We start from the raw sequence: 19,559 nt of genomic DNA, 5'->3' as shown, positions 1-19,559 counted from the left end.
CAGGATGGAGCTGGGGCTGAAGGAGAAAGCATCGGCCGCGGCAGATACATCCAAAGCCGGCCGGGCGATGGCAGAGGGGCATCCCAGTGAAACAAAGCGGGGCCAAAACTTACCACTGAGAGAAACGGGCTAAATGCAAACAGCAGAGCCATCCGGAGCGGGATTTACTGCGCTCACAAAAGCCTGTATTGCAGCTCTCAAGCAAAAAAGCCTGAGCTGCAGCCCTGGTTACGCACTCAAATTCCTGTCTCTTAAAATTCAAGCCTCATGCAACTCTCAGCAAGCCTTGTCTGATACTCCAGAGCCAAATCAAGGTGCTCCGTGGATGCAGCGGCTGCACGGGGAAATTTGCAGGGGAGTCGCGATGGCTGCTGGACTGACGGACAAGCGACTGCGGGAGCTTCAGTCTACCTCGCTCACCCTGTCGGCAGAGCCGCTGGGGGCACTGAGGTTTCAAAGCTTTTTGGGAGCCTTCCAGAAGCAAAGTAGCTGTTCCATCGTTACTCACCCGCCTCCTCGTTAGAGGGGGTGAGCCGGCACGGCTAAGCGCAGTCTGACGGCGCCCGGCTTTCCCAAACACACGCAAGACCAGTGAAGTGCCTCCTCTATTAAACTACTGCTCAAATAAATTAAAAAAAGAAAAAAGGAGAAACTGCAGTTCCTATGAAATCGGAAATATATATACTTACCTATAGGTCAAGAATAAAGAAACAGCTTTATCCTCATCCCTGCTGCTCGAAAGGAAGGATTCAGTCAGCCCCAAGTGCTGAATCTTCCCTCTGAAAAATGAGCAAATCTGAGCGAGCCACGGGCACCCTCTGCTGGGGCACCCACGGCTGCGTGAGCAGCGCCGGCGAGGGGGCTGGCCTGCAGCCTCCCCGGCCCCGAGCCTTTTTATTTCGGCGTTAAAATAAAAGACCCATTCAGCTCACAAAATGCAAGTGCTACACACCCGCCCGAGAGCTGTCGCCCCAGCAATGCACCGGTTCACTGGTATTCAGTGACCAGCTCGCCTTCAGACCCGGGCAGCAAAGTCCTGCTCGCGCTACAGCCGTCGTCTGGGGGGGATTTGGGTTTTGTCCTTTTCCACAGGAGAGGGCAAAAGGGCAGACACAGCTCAGGACACGTGCCACCGCGCCAGGCACCCTCTCCATCACAGCCGCAGACGCAGAAATGAGTACTCAACACCTTTGAAAAGCAAAAGCTTTCACTGCAAAGCTGTGCAAGATCCCACCTGCAAGCCAGGAGGGCTCAAACCTTCTCATGGGGCTCCTCAAGGACCCCCTGCAGCGTGCAGGGGCAGCCATGGCCCCGCGACACCTCCATGGCCACCGCACAGAGGTCTCCGAGCAGGGGAGGGAAATAAGGCCCCAACTGGGCAATCGGCCGCGCGAAAGCCCAGCGCCGGCCACCGCATCTGCCCTTCCCTCGCAGGCTGGGGAAAGTCCCCGCGGCCTCGGCAGCCGCAGAGCTCCACGTCCCGTCCCCCATCCCGGGCACCCGGGGCGTCCCCAGCCCCGCAGCCACCCACCACCGCAGCACCCACCAGCCAGGCCCTCCCAGGGACGCATCTGAAAAACCTCCACATCCACAGACCCGTTTACAGACTTCATTTAGCTCAAAGGAAAGTCCTAATTAGTCACTCTGAGTGATTTACTTGTTCATTTGGAAAGGGGGGAGGGGGGAGACTAAGCTGAATTGTTTGAAATTATCCCTAAAGGGCACTGTAAATTAAGTGTTAATGAGGAATCCTATGCAAAGGGCCACAGTAGCTAAATAAAATAATTAAGGTGCTAAGTGATAACATTCATTTGGTTCTCAATAATTTACCCAGCCTGGTTTTCAACCAGGATATTTGCAAAAGAAGCCACCCTCACCCCTCCTCCCCTGCCATCAGCAGGGACAGTGGTGCTGGGGCAGCTCAGCATCCAGTAGGATCAGGCCCACCATGGAAAGGAAACTTCCCTGGACGAAGACAACAAGCTCCTGATTCCCCTTCCCACCTGAAGGAAGTGCCCTGTTCCACTAATCACACTCTGGATTTCTAAACGACACAAAAAGGATTGACTCGAGTCTACAACCAGTCTTTACAGAAGCTTTATTTCAATGGGCTGCGTTTTTCCCCACTACAGCTGTTTTCCAACAGCTCGTGTCCATCCTTTGGCAGGGCTGCAGACCTGGTTGACAACCAAATACAACACGGTGCGTTTTCAGACATTCGAGCAGCAATATGTAACAGAGAAACCGCCTCGTCATGAAGAAATTGCTGCTGAGTAGTCCCAAATCATACCTGGTTCTCACCAGCACCCTCTTGGCTGCTAAGGGGGCAGTGGGCACGGGGCACGGCTGCTCTGTGGCTGCACCAGCCGAGCACCGTCTCTCACCTAAAGCCCAAATTCTCTCCACAGCACAAGTGATGTACAAAGTCCCCCGTGCAACAAGCGCAAAGCTCGCAGCTGTCACCGGGTATTTTACTGCAAGAACGGAAGAATTTGGCTGTCTGCTTTTAAAACCTAACTTTGTCTCCCTTCCTTACAGCCACTCCTCCGAGCTGCCAGTGGGAGGTGTTACCTCGTACATGCCGGTGTCTGACTTCAGCGTTAAGCCAGGGTTCTGGTGCTATCGTGCGTCAGCCGAGAAGCAGCTCAGGTCAGTGGGGCTCTCCCCGTAACTTGCAGCGACGGTGAAGACCCTGGAAAGAGCACTTCCATATCCACACCAACAAAGCACAGCCATGAAACGCCGAGCAGCTTCCCCCGCCAAATAAAAAAAAAATTCAACCACTGTGCCTCAGCTTTTGGCTGCAGATGGAGTGCAGGAGAATACCTGTAGGAAAGTAAAATTAAATTTAAAAAACAGATCTTTTTTTAAACCACAAGAAAACCATTCTGCGGGCCTGGATGTTTGTTTGATTTTTAAATACAGAAATTTGGACTATGGTGCCTTTGTGCATCAGAACTGTTTTTACCAGTAGCAACAGAGACGTTCAGCGACTCGATCCCGGGATGAAGCGCTCTGCCAGGGGGGATGGCCAGCATCCGATGGCACAAGAGCTGCGTCTCCAGGGAAAGTCCATCACCTTCACTACCTGCGGAACAAAGGCATTGCTCAGGTCAGCTCGCAGCCGCTGCCACGTCCCTTTTCCCCCCTCCCAAGTACAGTTCTTGCTAATGCTCTGTCACAACTACACCCTTGTCCCTAAGCTCACCAGCAATCTCACCAGCTCCCGTGGAGCAACAGCCAAGAACTACCAGAGGCGAGACAGGCACCTTACTTGCCTTCCCCTCCTGGCCCACTCCAGTCTCCCCAGATCTCTTCTCCAGTATCTGAAGCGTTTTTGAGGAATACCTGTGCAACACGCCTGCGTACGCAGCGTGAAGCACAGAGCCTTGTAGCCTGAGTGCAAAGATCCCCTGCACAAGCCGCCACCGTGCCAGCAGACGGCTGCCCACATGCGCAGGTGGCTGCCGGAGGGACAAGGCAGAAAAGAGGCCACAGGCCTGATCTGGTCCAGCAAATCCCACATCCCTATTGATAGTGACGGGTTCAGCCTTTTCAGCACACAGTACCACCAGCTGGGTGCAACTTGTGAATGCAGACAGTTTAACCAGAGGCTTCAATTGATTAGTTGTTAAACCATCCAACAGCCCTGATATGTTTGGGCTGATACACTGGTGAAACAGAGTTGAAATCTATCCCAGGTCATTAGTAGTTGTTTGACTCACACTGTCACAAAGGGAAATGGAAAGGGAGAGGCTTTAAACAATCCTGCAGAAGACCACAGACCTCCCAGCCCGCTCGGCTCCCCAAAGAATTCTTCCGCATTCATTATTTAGAGCTACACAGACAGCTACGCGGCTGCAAGAATACCCAGCTCATTTCTGAGACGTGCTCACCCTCTGACAAAACAGGCGCAGCATGCTGGAAGCCAAACGTTCCCCTTCAACAGCCGTTCCTCGACCCCAGCTGAACCCCAGACTCGTCCCGGGACGGCACTGCCGGGGCACACGCTGCCTACCAAGGGCTTCTGTGCCTCTGCCCGCGTGACCAGTGCTGTCACCAAGGACTCGCTCAAGCTCACCTAAATTTAGACACTTACCTGAAGTTTTAACAGCATACACGCATGCTTTAGGCACTGTCTATGCCACTGGAGACTACTCCCCCACAAGGTAAATGAGCTCTTTGCTGGGCTGAGCTGCCACAAAATTCTTTCCCTGTTGTCTGCTTACCACACCTCCCCAGCAGGTCCCGTGCCCCATCCCTGTGTATTGATCTGTGCGACACCCCTCCGACCGCACAGGGTAGGAGCGTGCTGGTATTCCCATTTCATGGACTGGAAGCTGAGGCCCAGTCTCACGTTTTGTTGGCCTGATCTAACCGGCAAGATGCATTTTGTGCAAGCAAAAGGATGCTTTGGGTAATGCATCTTGCATCACCTTCCCACGTGAAATGAGCCACACTGGCAAAAGCAGCCTTTGCCTGGGCTAAGTGAACCTTTAGAAAACCAAAATCCCATCCTAACCATTATTTTCTTCCTTCTTTAAGCCAGAAGTGCAGACAAGACCTGGGTGAGTTATCCAAGGTCACAGGGGAAGCCTGTGTGACACAAGGAATCGAAGCCAGGCCTCCCACGGCCCAACCTGCCTCTTCATCGCTAGACTGTGGCTCTCTAGGGATGCTTCAAGAAAAAAAAACCAACCAAGTATTATCCTACTTTTTCCTGATTCAACACAGAAAAGTTTTACAACTTACAGTCATATTTGCCTCCCGAGCCTCTCAAACCACACTCTCGTGGGACTCTCCAACTGGGACAGCAGCTATTGCCAGAGATGCAACGGCTCCTGGAGCAATCCTCTCCTCTCCCTGGTAAGGGTCTTACGATTCCTAATAAAGGCAGCAATTTTGTTTCCTGCTTTTGCAAAGCTTTTTATGGCTCTGGCTGCTTAAAATAATTAGGAACCATAAATTCAGGGCACAAAGACTTGCACAGTGTGACACGAGGGAGGGAGTATTGACTGAATCAGATTAAATCCTAGTTTATACTGGTGAACAAAACACTTCTCACTTCAGATCTTTGACTTCCATCTCTTAGCTCTGTCCCTCACTGACAGGCCTCAGAGACCAGAGTTAGAGCTTGGCTGAAACTATAAGACAGGTTTCCTGCCCCATTTACAATTAACACCACTGTAACAACTGCAGTTTCCAGTGCAGGAAGTTCAAACCCAGGCAGAAGCAGCCGTGCGGGCAGTTCAGAGAAATATGCAAAACGAGCATCTCGATAAAACCAATTCCATGAACAGTCTTAAACCCCAAGCTAAGGACTGAAGGCGTAAGAAGAACAAATTACCCAGAAACTCTTCTTGCTCAGGCATCTAAGTGCTCCCAATCTGTTCCTGTTCGCAGAAGGCTCCCAGTCTTTAGGGCAGCCAGCCTGCCTGTCACCTTCGGTGATGACTCCAGTGCAGACAACATTAAGCTGGACTGTCCAAATCACTCTCTGCCAAGCCAGCGAGGATGCCAGGAGGGTGAATTCAAGTCTGCAAATGCTTAACTTACAAGACAATCTGTGCAATGCTAGGAAGCTCACAACCATGTTAAATTATCTCTGCTGCTCTCTGCAGCTGCAGGTACACTACATATTCAGATCTAGGACATTTCTTCAAACAACCTCAGCATCAGACGACTGTAATGTTCAATTTTCTTTTCAGCGAAGAGTTAGTGCTCAGCAGAGAGTTGAAATCATTACTGCTGCAAGGTCCGGGAGCTCTCCTCATGCATCTACCAATCAGCCTCCAATCTCCCTTGACAAAAGGATATTTGGACTTTTTCCTGGAGAAATCTCTCATAATTCAAGGTAACGACACCGCTGCCACTTTCACCCCCTTCCTTCCTCCTGGTGTTGTCGTTGTTTCTGGGATGCATTTCTTTGTGGTCCATCAGCAGCACTGCCAGCCTCCCTACTCCCTCTATAATATAGCTCCACACATCTTGTAGAGATGCCAGATTTGCGGCGTTGTCTTGTCAATATTTCTAGGAGTTCAATAAACATTTTAATTAAAGGGATGTCTTCTGAGCCAAGAAAACCGCAGCACGGGGCAGGATTACAGCCCCTTGATGGCTCATCGCCAGCATGACGCTACTTCCAAGTGTAAAAGCTCAAACTGGCTCCTGTGCCAGGTGACACAAAGTGGGGGGCTACAGCATGGCCACACAAGGGTGCCTAGAGCAGCACTCCTGGGTGAATTTCTTTCTCTAGCTGCCACGGAGCCGTTACTCCCCTTCTCTTCACCTTCTGGGAGGCTGCACAACCCCAAAGTGCCTACAAAAGACGGCATCCTTTGCAAGTATCCACTACACAAAGAGGGGGCAGCAGCAGAGGGCCCTGTAGGAATCGCCCAGTTTAGGTGCTCAGGAAAGTGGCACCCATTGCTCAAACAGCGCACAGGTCTGGCAGGGAGGAGGTGACACCTGCTCCTCCTGCTGGTACCGCAGCAGCCAACAGCTCCTGCCTTCTCCTAGGCGTACAAAAGCAGCCACTGACTGGTCTCCGTGCCACAACGCCCAGCTCTGTGTTCAGACCATCCCCAGCAACAGCTCCTCATGCTTCTTTCCAGACCTGGGCACAGAGATATATTCCTCTTTTTTAAAGAGGAAACGTGACAGAGCAATGACATGGCACAGCTCACCACTACAGCCTCAGCGCAGCAAGAGCAAACACGTACCTCCTGGGTCTCTCACTCAGGTTTGTGGTTCGCCAACACAGAAAATCCAGGTTCAGGGCTCTAGGACAGGATCAAAAGCGCCGCAGAACACAATGCAAAACAACACGCTGTGGCTACACTGACCCAGACCTGTCCTGCCACTGAAAACTGCCATCTAGACCCTCTGCAGCTACTAAACTCCCTGTTCATCTACACAAACTGGTTTGTTCCTGCAGTTCCTACCGGGAGGCTTCTCGGCTCCCCCTCTTCTTCTGGGTCCCTATTTCATTTGCAGCCAGATCATTCTAGTACTTCTTGCTCAGCTTTTCTTTGCCAGACCAAAGTGTGATGTAACGTAAGAGACCTGCAACTAGCTTTGGAGTGAAACATCACCCTGATCATTCCCTCACACATGCACTTCCACCGAGCCCAAAGCCCTGTAAACAGAAATACCTATTACTATAATAACGGGTTTATTCCACCGAAATTCCAAGCAACTGATGACAGGAACGTTTTCCACATCCTCAGGCTTGCTGACCGTTCCCACGACTTCCCAGCCTTCTGCAGTTTTAGCCTAGAAAGGGAAAGGAAACAAATGTTAAAAAATTGCCTACTTTTCAAGCTTAAAAAGAAAATGTCATGTATGCAAACACACTTTTTTTTTTTACGTTTTCAGTTAAGCTGACTGGCTTTTCTAGGGTTTTTTTGGCATCCCTTGAATTTTTACCACCAAAGTCCTCCCAGTACCAGCACACAAACCTTGATTTAAGGAAAAAAAAAATTAAAAAAATAATTTAAAAAGTAATTTTCCTTCTGGTGTTTATTCCAGTTCAGCAAGCAAACAAACAGCAATGGAAAAGCTTTTTTTTGCCCATACAACAATTCTAGGAAGGTTTTTGCCAGGAAAGCATACAAAAAGAGTAGTGTTAAACAAATTAGCATAAGGCTAATCCACAGAGAAATGCAGTGGAAGTTCTCAAGTGCAGGCCCAGCCATCAGAAGCCCACAGTAACGTTTTCAAACACAAGGGCACATTTTCAAACTCAGATGCCAAAAATCAGCTCACACAAAAGGCAGGGCACTCAACACTCAGTGCCTCGCGTACCCAGAGAACCAGCCTTCCCTCCCGCACCCCAGTAAAAAGAGCCTTAATTATTTGTCTTGCAAATCCATTGTAACAATAAAAGAGCTGCTGCTTCTTGCCAGCTTCATTCCCTCTGAAACTAGCACTTTTTACATTACGTTATACCAAATTTACACCAAGGGTCAGGCCAGTGAATCTGGGTCCAATTAAATGAACTGCTGCAATGGCTCAAAATGTTTATGATTCAAGCTTTACAGTAACAAAGTGATTCTTCCAGCTGTTTCAATTAAATATCAATGTATTTTATCTATCTTTCATTTCACCATCATCCAGAGCTCCAGCTACCACAGACCTATTGCGCAGCTGGACAAGGGTTTTCTAGCACCAAGTGGGAAGAGTCCCGGCTTACCTCCGCTTGGCCTCCTCGCGGTCACACCAGACTATGACAAGCTCTTCCTCAAAGGGACACAGGCACGCAGCGGCCCCGGGAGCGCAGACCAGGTGCCTCTGTTCCCCCAAGGGTCCGCAGCCTCTGCCCTCCCACCCCATGCTGAGCCCTCCAACCCCGCTCTCCCCCAGGGCTGGGGGATCCCACACGAACAGGGGAGGGCAGATGGGAGCCTGCGGCTCCCTGCTCCGCGTGCGCACAGCATTCAGCCGGTCCCCAGCCCTGCCAGGGCACAGGGGACCTCCACGAGGAGTCAGGGCAGTCACACGGTGCTATCACAGGGGATGGACGCACTCTGCCAATTCAAAGCAACTTCCCTGGGTTTGTTTCAGTTTAAATCATTTTTTTCCATGTGCGTTCCCCCTCCTCTTGCAACACCATTCTGCAAAGGGCCCTATCTCACCTCACCGCATAGGTACAGCGTAAAAAGATTCCCAGCAGCTCGCACCAGCCCTGGTTTCTCCTCTCTCCCCTGCTCCAAAGGCTGCCCGATGCTGCCATCGTGTGCCTGGGCCCCGGGATGCTGCCTCTGCCACACGTCGGGCAAGACAGCGCTAGCTCCGGTCCCCACGGAGAGAAAGGGAGACAGACCCCGTCTTACCGAGCTCACAGCCTGAGTACGGGAGACAGACACAGCATTATCCTGCTATCACCATCTCCCAGAAAAAGACCCACAACTCAGACCTGTTACCCCTCCCGATGGAAAAGGGCTGGGGGTGCATGCCCATCAGAGGTGGTCCAACAGCACAGACCACCGGCAGCAAACAGGAACGCAGAGCAGGAGCACAGGACACTGCAAATAACAGCCCTTTTCCTGTACCTCCTCTCTGTTCAGCAAATGCAATATTTGAGGTTTCTTGAAAGGAAAGGAAAAAAAAATGTGGATCATTCTACCTTCAAAAAGCTCCGGAGATCATCTGTGCTGTAGATATCAAAGACTTCCATAGCTCCGGAGCTAGCTTTGCTCACTGTCGGAGTCAAGGGGCAGCTGCAAGGAAAAAAGAAAGGACAAGTGTCATGTGAGAGCGAAAAAGGAAATCCAAGAGAATTTTTGTTTCTGTATTTCCTTCTCTTGCCTCTGCAACCCAATTCCAACTAGTCCACTAAAGATCTCGTTCCCTATACGGATATATTTTCCTATGGAGAATAGGAGAGCTCAGAAATTAACCCAGGAAATAGGTTACAGCAGTTTTGTGCACAGATGGACAACCGAAACACAAAATGGGTTAAAACAGAAAGTACCCAGGGAGGTTCCTTACCAGCCTGGAACACCACGTCCCGCAGCCTCCCTGCAGAGCGCAACGCAAAGCAGCACCTAGCCAAATTCAGCTCTCAAGCTCAGTCCCAGAAAGCCCTCTAAAGAAGCTGTCGAGCAATGCAGGCTAGAAACCTCCTTGTGAGCCAGCAGGAAAAAAAGAGAAAAGCTGAAGGAGCAGATAACCAACCCCGTACCTGTTCCTCTGGCTTGTCACCACTCTGTCCACCCCCAAGAAGTACGCAGAGCGCAGCAGTGCCCCCAGGTTCATGGGATCCTGGATCTGCTCCAACACCAGCCAAATCAGCTGTCGGTTCGGATTCTCTTCATCCCCCAAATCGGGCTTTTCAGCTTCCTCCAAACTCTTGAAGCGGAGAGGAGTGGCCTCCAAACAAACTCCCTGGTGGACCCGACCTCTGCAAAGAGCATCCAGCTCTCCCCTTTTGACGTGGTGCACAGGGACGCCCCGGGCCGTGGCCTGAAGGACAAGCTCACTCGTAACAAGCCGCCGAGAGCCGCTGCTCTGCTTGAGGAACAACCTGAACAGGTCCCTCCTCGACTGAGAGAGGGCCAGGGCACACGGTGCGATCCCAAATAAGATCTCGGAGCCTTTAGTCCTCTCGACGGACAGAGGCTTTGGTTCCAGCCTCTTCCTCGCCTTCGAGAAGTCACCCTCTCGCAAGCTCCACAGCTCCCCGTGGGCTCGCGCAGCCGGCCCGGCCCCTCTCTCGTACGACTTGTGCCACGGTAGCGGCCGGCTCGGCGGGGCCAGGCCCTCGCGGGAGGTACGGGAGCCGTTCCCCGCCCGGGAAACCTCCGGGAGGGCTGGTGGGGGCAGCCGACCGCCGCCGTTCCCGCCTCGGGGCGGCCCTTCCTCACCCCCACCCGCGGCTGGCGGCGCGAAGGGCGGGGGCCGCTGCTCCCGGGTGGAGCGGTCTCTCACCCCCCACCACCAGCGGCCGCAGCCAGCGGGTGACAGCCCCACGGCCCTCCAGACGCGGGGCTTCAGCGCTTGCTCCATTGCTGCCCCAAAGGCCTTTCCACGCGGGACAGGCCCGCGCGGGCACCGGCGGCCTGCCCACGGGAGGCGCTACGGCCTCGGGCCGCGGCTGAGCTGACAGGAGGCGGCCCCGCACCACCCCACGGGCACGGGGGACGGGCGGGGGGGGGCGCCGGGTGGGGGGGGAAAACACCGAGCTCAGCTGCAGAGGCAGGCCGGCCGCACAACCCGGACCGCGGCAGGGGCACGGGCGCCTGCGGGGCGCCCGCTGTGCTGGGGCTCCCCGGCACAGCAGGAGGCACTGCCGGGCGCCGCGGACACGCGTGGGCCCCGCCGCCGCCCCGCTCCTACCGTCCGCGTGCGCCGCGCCGCTTCCGGGCGGGCACGCGGCCGCACCAGCGAGAGGGAGGGGGCGTGCCCCGCCCCGCGAGGCAGCGCCGCCTGGCGGTGGGCGGGTGCGCGGCCGGGCCGGGCCCCGCCTCGCTCCCGCCCCTGACAACGGTCGCCCCGGAGGGGAGCGGGCGGCCCGGCCCTCGCCTCCCCTCGCCTCCCGGGCACCGGGCTCTGCCCGGGAAGGGGAGCGGAGCCTCCGCTCCCAGCCAGAGCCCGCAAAGGGCCCCCGGCACCCGTGAGGGAGGAGGGCAGCTCCGTCCCCGCGCCCCCGGGCCGAGCCGGGTCACCCCATTGTCGAGGGCTGCAAAGGGCAGGGCCTGAGCTGCCCCGAGCCGGAGGGGAGCCGACACCCCCCCCACCCCCCCCCCGGCCTCCACTAACAGGGCCTTAATTAACGGGAAACCAGCTTTTAACCGCTCCATCAGGGCATCTCACGAAGACTGGGGCGAGGGTCTGCAGCCCACAGACCCCAGCCCAAAAAACCGGCGCCACCCAGGTCCAGCGACAAAAGCGCCGGCGCTTTGGAAAGTCCTGGCCCTTTTTAATATTAAAAAAATATGAGTGTTTGAACTGCAGTCACCCCAGGGAGGGGGGATTTCCCTCTGACCCCCTTCCCAAAGGCCGCGCGTGCTCAGGCAGGCTGTAAAACCCCGCGGACAACGGCAATTGTCCGAACAGCATCTAACGGGCTGGAAGCGGACGTTCTGAGGGCGACGTCCGGGCCCGTCCCCGGCCCAGGCACGGCCATTGCAATGTGCTTCTCTAAACACGGGCAGAAAGGGCTCCGAGAGCATCGGGCAAGCCCTGGGCGCTGCCACGGGGCCCGACTCGCTCCAAACCTGTAACTTTACACCAAAAGGCCGCTCTTGTCATTACGTGATATTTTATATCCACCTTTTAATTTCATAAATTAGGCAAACAGGGAACCAGGTCATTCACAGCAATAGGTTTAGGGCTTCCAGGGGTTTACCCCTCAGGCAAACGCGCCTGCGTGGGCCATGGGGGACAAACCACGACAATATTTAAAAGGATTTTGCAGACAGACCCAAAAGCGTTTCAGTCCTTTTCTATATTGTAACTTGTCCATGCTTCAGACTAACATCAGGCCTCAAAAATACAATGAAATTGTTTTTGCAGGTTCAGAGATCTCAAGAAAAATCATGTTTTCCCTGCTGCTTACCAGAGCCAACTGTGCTCATGGTTCCTCCCCCCAAAAAATTGAGACCTGAGACTAGTCCCCTGAGATCACATAATCTGCCAGATAAAACTGCTGTGCCTCCAAGCAAACATGTTAACATAACTGATGAGATATACTATATAAGACAAAAAAAAAAAAAAAGACAAAAATAGGAAAAAAAAATACAGTTTTAATTCTACAAATACTCTCTACCTATTTACAAGGTAACCAAAATATCTGCCTCAAATCCAGCAATGGCATTGCTATTCATTACTTATTTGCAAAAACCTTGTATTTCAACGACAGCAAACCTGAGCTCAGGAATGTGCCTCTGCGCTTGGGCAAGCTGAAAGGGGACTGGGAAACAAAAATGCCTTCAGTTAACGATGACGATCATCTGTCTTGCTTCGAGGGAAGCACGAGAGAGTGGAAGAGTTCAATATCCAAGTCCGAGTAGCAACAGCGGCTCATCCCTTGCATAGTTTAGTCAAACCCAGCCGTGCCCAGCAGCCTACCTGGGGATTTCAGCGAACCCCTGTGGAGCGCGGCTTCATTTGAACAAGGACGGGCGAGTCCAACCTCCACAGGTTATCCGTGAGACAACTAGATGCTATTCTGCTCTAGAAAGCAATTACGGTTTTTCTCATGAAGAACCAAAACCACGCATTTGTTTGAACTCTTCACAAAAGAAAGGTTTAGCTGTGAACAGTAAAAAGGATGTTATAACACAAAAACTACAATATACACAACGAAAGAACCACAGTGTGCCTCTCTTTTTATTCTTTATTTTACAGTTCACAATTAGAAACCTACTGATAAATTACACAGTTCACCCTCCTGTTTGGGGTTTTTAAATGCCTCAGTTGTGCTGCCGATCCCATCTCATCCCAGGAAGATGGCTCAAGGTGCCACCAGGTTACACGAGGCAGAGTGGCCAAACAACCGGCACCAAACCTCACACAGGCCGCGCTTCATGTGGGAAGTTAACAGGCAGCAGGAATTATCCCCTAAAAACACATTTGAAGTGGAAAAATATACTGGATATCATTTCAAGGTTATTTTATAGACTTGCAAATGTTACAAATGTTCTTGGGGGGGAAAAAACCCAAACTTCCAGGGCTGCAGGTCAGCCAGGTTGTATTTGCAGGGAGCAACTACCCAGACTGGCCCTTTTTCAAGGCCTTACATCTTAAGCAATTCTCTCCCAAAGCCTCCTTTTACAGAGCAGAAAGATAAGTCAGGTCCCTCCTCAGCCATGCATTTCAACATCTGCTTAACTTTGTACACAGTTGCGGCCACCAATTCAGATGTTTAACCAGTGCTACCCAGATCCCTGGTCATTTTTTTCTGCTCAGAAGTTCCTAATTTCTCAACTTTCTTTTTTTTTTTGGCCTCCAACTCCTCGTTCAACCACCTTCTCTTAAAAAGATGGCACACACCGCACAGCGCATCTGCTGAATTTCAACAAGCTCCTGCAAAAGAAACCCTACGGAAAACACCAGGAGTTTTCATATTGCGTCTAGTTGAACATCACAGGGGCTTTATAAAAAAGCACAGTACTGCTTGACCCTTCCTTAGCCAAGTGCCTCCGAATTGAGGATCACAGTGGCACGGAGACCAAAGAGCTTTTCCAGCTGGTGCAGGCTCTCTGCTGCAGCGAGGATTGCTGGCTGCGTGCAGACCTGGACTGGCCGCTCCTTGCGGGACACCATCTAACCCAATGCTGCGGGTGAAACCCAGCTCTGTGCAGAGAACCCACACAAAGCCACCGCCTCGGCAAGGTGGAGGAGGACAGTGCATCACAATGGTGCGAGACTGCACCGCGGGGTATGAATTTCACTCACGCGAAGTTAAAAGGCCAAATCCAGAGATGAGGCTATGTGTACTTGCCAGTAGAAACTGGGGACAGATGACGAATGGACAGAACACACCATGAGCATGTATTTATAAAGAGAAAAAAAGGGGCAAATTGCCTTTGTTTTGCCATTCCGAAGGCGTGTTTTACCAGTTTTCTCCTTGTATCCTTCTACAGTTGCTCACCTTTGGCACAAGGAATTCTATGTATCACAAGATTTAATAATAATACTTCATATCAACACTCAGCACTTACATAGCGCTTCTCATATTCAAAGTGCTTTACAAAAGTTTGTGAGTCCTCACAACACCCCTGTGAGGTAGGTAAGTATTATTATCCCCATTTTACAGATGGGGAAACTGAGGCAGAGAGGTAAAGGGACTTGCCCAAGGCTTTATAGGGAGTTGAAACTCATGACGTAGTGGCCCAATTCTGGTCTCCCTTACGGTGGTGTAACACAGATGAACTCCCACAGAGCTATACTGGTGTAAGCAAAACAATCCAACCCAACTTTCTCTGGCTCCCACTCCTCCACTCCGATCAGCTGACCATACCTGCTCCACCTAAACCAACGGCTCGCCTTCCTCGACTACACAAAGTCCAGAGAGCAGCAGGAGCGAGTCTGCAGTCTTAAGGCAACATATACGTTCACAGCGCCACAGCTCTGCAGCACGTTGGACTACACACAGACATGCTTCTGCCATGCTGCAAGAGTCTTAAGAGAACTCAAGCGGTCTCCAGCTCTGCATTGTATCAGCTTTGAGGCTGATTCTCTTCTCCCTCAAGTTAGAATAAATCCAGAGCAAAACAATGGGGCTGCACCAGCGTAGAACTAGTACGAGATCTGAACCAGACCTTTTACCTGCTGCTTCGTAGGCAAATGCCCCTACTCGTATCTTTTCATCGTGGGCAGCTTCGGCATGGTTCATTTCACACTCTCTCTCTCTCCGAGTTTGTATCTCTGCATATAAACAAACTTTCCACATTTCCAACTCATCAGCACCAGCATTTAAACAGCACCATACATCTTTCTAAGACCGATCAATATTTCCAGAAAAGTGTCAATGCATGCAAATATCACATACAAAAACATCAAGAGTGCTGGGAGATGATACCAAGGATAGAGGTGATCACAAGACAGCACACATTTAGTTTTTATTAAAAATACCAAACAACTCACTCTTACTGTAACTATGCCACTGAGATGATCATTCTAACCTGCAGAAGTTCAGGTACTTTTCCTCCAACTATTTACCTACCTACCTAGAAAGAAAGAGAAATAGCAAGCACACACATTTATACTTCCTCAAACTTGGCAGGCGTGATTCATGAGAATGGGAAAGGAGGGTTTGGGGCGGTGGGTGAGATTGTACGCTGGGTTTAGGGCAGTGGAGTACGAAAGAAGTAGAAAATATCACGTGCATCATTACCATCAGTAATCAATCTGATGAAAATAAACCCAAAAATTAGATGGATTCATGATGACATCCACTGAAAAATCTCAAACCCTAAGCACACTGGCAAACATCTTATGCCACTTCACCTACGTCCAGACACAGCATCAGCAAATAAGATCAAACAAACCTTGAAGAGAAAGCAAAAGGAAGAATAAACCAGCCTGGAGACAACAATCTTCCACAAACCACTTCCCTGCATTATTTTCAAATACATTTTACTCGTAAGCAGTTTCAGAAAGGAGTGGGGGAGAAAAGAGACCCACTACTATTTTTTTTTTCTTAAACTGGCTCAGCACCAGCACCAGCTCAGAGAGAGGGAGAGAAAAATAATTCTTCAAACGTGATCCTTGGTACTTGATTAAAACATTGCTAGCCAGTCGACGAAACCCTAAATTGCCGGAGGGTTCGAAGTGAAGTGGATACACGGTGCTGCTCATGGTCCTCTTCATTTGCTATGATATCTGCTCCGTTGGCCTCATCTGTATATCTCCAATCTAGAAAAGACCAACGTAGGATTTTACTGGAGCGCTGAAGTCCATTTTAAATCCTGCACTGGGCACTTCCACGCTGCACCATTACAGCGGCAAGCTGCACATGAAGAAAGTTCCTGTGACTAGAAATGAGCCTGCTTAACTGAGATATTAGAAAGAAATAAAGGTGAATGTGACTGCTCTGCCTTTAGCAGAAAGAATAAAAGCACAAACATGCACAGAAAAAAAGAGTGCAAGATGACAGGGAGTATAAACTCTCATGGTTCAAGCCTTTAGTTTGGTCCTGCCCACAGAGGGTCAAGCAGAAGCACCGCTTGATCAGCCACAGCAGAATTTTTTGTCCTCTTAAGACAAGAAGGCCAGCTATCACTACTGATCCAATGTCAAGGCGGCCGTGTCTTGCTCCAAAGGAGCAGAGTTCATGCGAGGGGCTGCTAAACTTCTCGTGATCAAAGCTTGCTTTTGCAATAGAAACTTTATGTCGCATATGCTGAACTTTGACACTGCTCCTACCTCCTCCTGGCTCCAGCTCAAAGCTGGTCACTTATTTCTTGTTTCACAGGAGGGAAGTCCCTCTGGCAGCACAAGCATCTCACACCACTCTTGGGGAGGTGCACAGCACTTGGCAGGCTCAGGCCCAACATGTTACTTGGCAGCTGGCAGGATCTGACTCTGCTGCAAGACCGTCAGCAAATCTCAGACGGCACCATCCAAAAAAAAAAAAAAAAAGGGCAAAGCATGCCCATCACCCTCCCGTTCCCCCTGCCTTGTGCAGTCCTTCTCTGGAGTCAGAGCAGCCTTTGCTGGATCCGCAGGGCTGTGAGCAGCCCGAGCAGCGCAATCCCGTAGCTGCCATAAGGGAAGTGTAAACAAACGTAATCACCGCTAATCCCCAGGCCAGGCTCCGCTAAGCACACAGCTGATACAGCGGCTGCAACGCTGATTAGCAAACATCAGGGCAGCAGTTACCCTCCCTGCCTTCAGCCACCCACCGCAGAGTCCTCCAACCCAACCACAGCCTACCTGTACGTGAGGTGGGGCACTGAGGACATATATGACAGCGTTAGCCATATCTTCAGCTTTGAGACACTGGAAAGACAGGAGAGAGATTCTTAGTCAAAGGGCACCTCAGGACGTTAACCACAAGATCACTTCTTTCCTAACTATCAATAATGAGTTTCGGCAGTGTCACTGGGGCATGTCAAAAAGATGCAAGCAAGCAGGAAAAAAAAAAATCCATTAAAAATTTAACAAAGGACGTGTCTGGTGCTGATAATTCTCCATTTGCTTTGAATAATCTTACTACTGGCACAGTAATTCTGCCAGGTCAGGCATTGCCATCCTTATCAAAAATTACCAGAGAAGCACAAGAAATCCTGTGCTAGCCACCTGCAAGACAACACACTCACATTTCTTCTAGTGCAGGCATGTTTGCTTATTGTATCTTCTCTTCAATAAAGAAGTTATAGCCTGCCAAATGTCAAAGCTGACTGATACTTATTTACAGGAACATCAAAATAAAAGGAAAAATATAGGGAGTCAGAAACTGAACCTGAATGAAAACCTACATAGTGTGTAAATATCAGTGCAAAATCTGAGGTTTGAGTGCTGAGACTTTGGGGATGCTAATTACATCCTGGAAAGCACTGGGCACTCTGCAGAACTAGCCAGGAGAGACACTGTTAAACTACAGTCAGAGCCACTTCCCTCTGTTTCCATTTCTCCGTGTCCTACCCGAATGCTCTCATAGGTTGCAGCAGCTCTCTCAGGGTCATTATCGTGAAGTTTAAAAGCAAATCCCGTTTCCACCAGTCCTGGAGATATACACTGGAAAAAAGCAGAGCACATCCTAATAGGATTTGTAATTCCCCTTCAGTAAAAGAATAAAGAAAAAAAAAAAAAAGGAGAGAAAAACTTTTTAGCACTGAAAAAGCCAAAAACCACCTCCACCCCCCTTTCTATTGTTCTCCTTCCCCACCCTTTTTCTAGGGGAATAGTTTAAGAGAGCAGGCTTTGCCATAACGCCTGTTGTGGCAGGTACCTCTGGGGAACCGCTGATGGGTACTTCCCTCTTCACGCCCCAAAGGGACAGAGAAGCAGCGAAAATGATGGAAAAGCTTGCCATACAAATTAACTTCTGGACACATCACCTCTGAGATGCAAGCTCTGCATGAGAGCATTCAGCCCAGCTGCTTGCCTCCCTCTGCTGTCACGAGCCCCCCTCGCTCCCGGACAAGCAACTACCCACTTTGTGCACCCAAAAAGTTTATTCCCTGACACAGCTCATTGCTGCTGTGCCTGCTGCCCCCCAGTCTCTCTCTGCCTGGGTAAGAGAGGTGGCCAGGGACAGCTGGCCACAGGACTTGAACATTCCCAGTGTGCTGAGTGCTATTTTTGTGTTTCCTTGCCTGTTTTCTAAAGGGAAAACCTCTGCCCCATAAAGCCTGCCAGCTCTCTACCACCCACAAGAGCAGGAGAGAGCCCACAGTACTCACTGTAGCTCGTATATGAGTCTTTGCTTCTCTGAGTTCTTGCCTCAGCCCCTCCGTGAGGGCTGTAACTGCATACTTGGTGGCACTGTAAAAATGCACCACCGACTGTGGCACAACGCTGTGGCCGTTCATGCTGAGGAGAGAGCAGAAAGGAAAGCGCTGAGAGGCGGGGAGGCAAGCGGAGTCCCGAGAAGGAACCAACAGGATAGTCAAACCACCGTAATGAACACGGAGAGATGCTGACGTGGTGGCTACGTGAGGAATTCCCCTCTCCTGTGGGGAATGCATACCACCCGAGGTTCCTCTCAACACAGCTGTTTTCTGGAGCTGGTCAAGAAGTTTCAGTCTTCAACCTTGCACCATCACAAGTGGTTGGCATTATCCTTTTCTCCCTGGTTTGGTCTTTCTTGCATTTAAACCAGCAGAGGTTAAAAAAAGCGGTTTGAAAATCAACCATCGCAATCCTTGGAAAACCCCTCCTTGGGCACCATCAGCCCACTCCAAGGTTAAAGCTCCACCACTCAAATCCTCTCTGCAAGGCAGGGAGGAGGAAGCACATGTGGCTGATCCCACATTCCCCCCCTTGCATACCTGTTAATGTTAATGATATGCCCATCATCAATGTTTCTCTCTTTCATGGACTGGTAGGCCTCTCGGGTGCAGATGCTCACAGCCATCACGTTGACCTGAGGGAAGAGAAAAGAAGAAGAAACTAAGACCAGCAGCCCTGCCTGGCACCCTTTGACTTGCCGCCCGCACACCCAAAGCCACGGATGCAGGTTACAGTCCCCGACCCACGGCAATTCCTGCAAACGCCAACAGAGGGAAATGCACATACGCACACCGCACGCCTGGCCACACAACCCACATCACGCTGCGACCAAGCTCAGGGCTGCAGTAACAAGGGGTTTGGGCAGGGGAGGCACAGATACCCAGTTTCGTGAGACAGCCTTGGCCTCTGCCAGAAATAAATGGACTTAATTGTTTTACAGACAAGAGTGAAGGTGGGTGCAAGGTAAGGAAGAGCAAACCCACTTCCCCACAGTCAGCACTCTGTCCGGGAGACAAAGTTGTTTATTTTGTACAGCACTGAGCACACTGGAGTTGGGGCAGCTGATAGGACACTAACAGCAGGTAATTAGGTCAGCTAGTTAACGAGGAAATCCCCAGATATTGCCTGTCAGAGCGCCAGGCGCTCAGAGGCAC

General features: G+C 51.1%; 2 protein-coding genes across 3 annotated transcripts in view; both read right to left on the bottom strand.

Moving 5' to 3' along the window:
- Nucleotides 1–2,082: 2,082 nt before the first annotated feature.
- On the bottom strand, nt 2,083–10,588 carry MRM1 (mitochondrial rRNA methyltransferase 1). 2 transcript variants are annotated; one of them, XM_076354706.1, is made up of 5 exons: nt 9,686–10,586; nt 9,128–9,221; nt 7,155–7,275; nt 2,969–3,088; nt 2,083–2,826 (listed from the first exon to the last, which is right to left on the bottom strand). In XM_076354706.1, the coding sequence occupies exons 1-5, from the start codon at nt 10,507–10,509 to the stop codon at nt 2,777–2,779; spliced, it is 1,209 nt and encodes a 402-aa protein (XP_076210821.1). In that variant the 5' UTR covers nt 10,510–10,586; the 3' UTR covers nt 2,083–2,776. The 2 variants fall into 2 exon arrangements, with proteins under 2 accessions (XP_076210821.1, XP_076210822.1); XM_076354707.1 differs by lacking the exons at nt 2,083–2,826; nt 2,969–3,088 and adding an exon at nt 5,740–6,030 and having other exon boundaries at nt 9,686–10,588.
- A 2,125-nt stretch (nt 10,589–12,713) lies between these two features.
- The window catches only part of DHRS11 (dehydrogenase/reductase 11), a 28,470-nt gene continuing 21,624 nt past the window's right edge, over nt 12,714–19,559 (bottom strand). Inside the window, exons 3-7 of the mRNA XM_076354682.1 lie at nt 18,945–19,039; nt 18,357–18,486; nt 17,596–17,688; nt 16,885–16,950; nt 12,714–15,864 (exon numbers count right to left, since the gene is read on the bottom strand). Coding sequence (XP_076210797.1) covers nt 15,823–15,864; nt 16,885–16,950; nt 17,596–17,688; nt 18,357–18,486; nt 18,945–19,039 — 426 coding nt within the window. The 3' untranslated portion in view covers nt 12,714–15,822. The remainder of the gene's footprint in view (nt 15,865–16,884; nt 16,951–17,595; nt 17,689–18,356; nt 18,487–18,944; nt 19,040–19,559) is intronic.

The sequence above is a fragment of the Aptenodytes patagonicus genome, chromosome 17 (genome assembly GCF_965638725.1).
Source record: "Aptenodytes patagonicus chromosome 17, bAptPat1.pri.cur, whole genome shotgun sequence".
NCBI lineage: Eukaryota > Metazoa > Chordata > Aves > Sphenisciformes > Spheniscidae > Aptenodytes > Aptenodytes patagonicus.
Note: the sequence above shows the minus strand (reverse complement) of the source record. Positions and strands in the feature narration are given on the sequence as shown.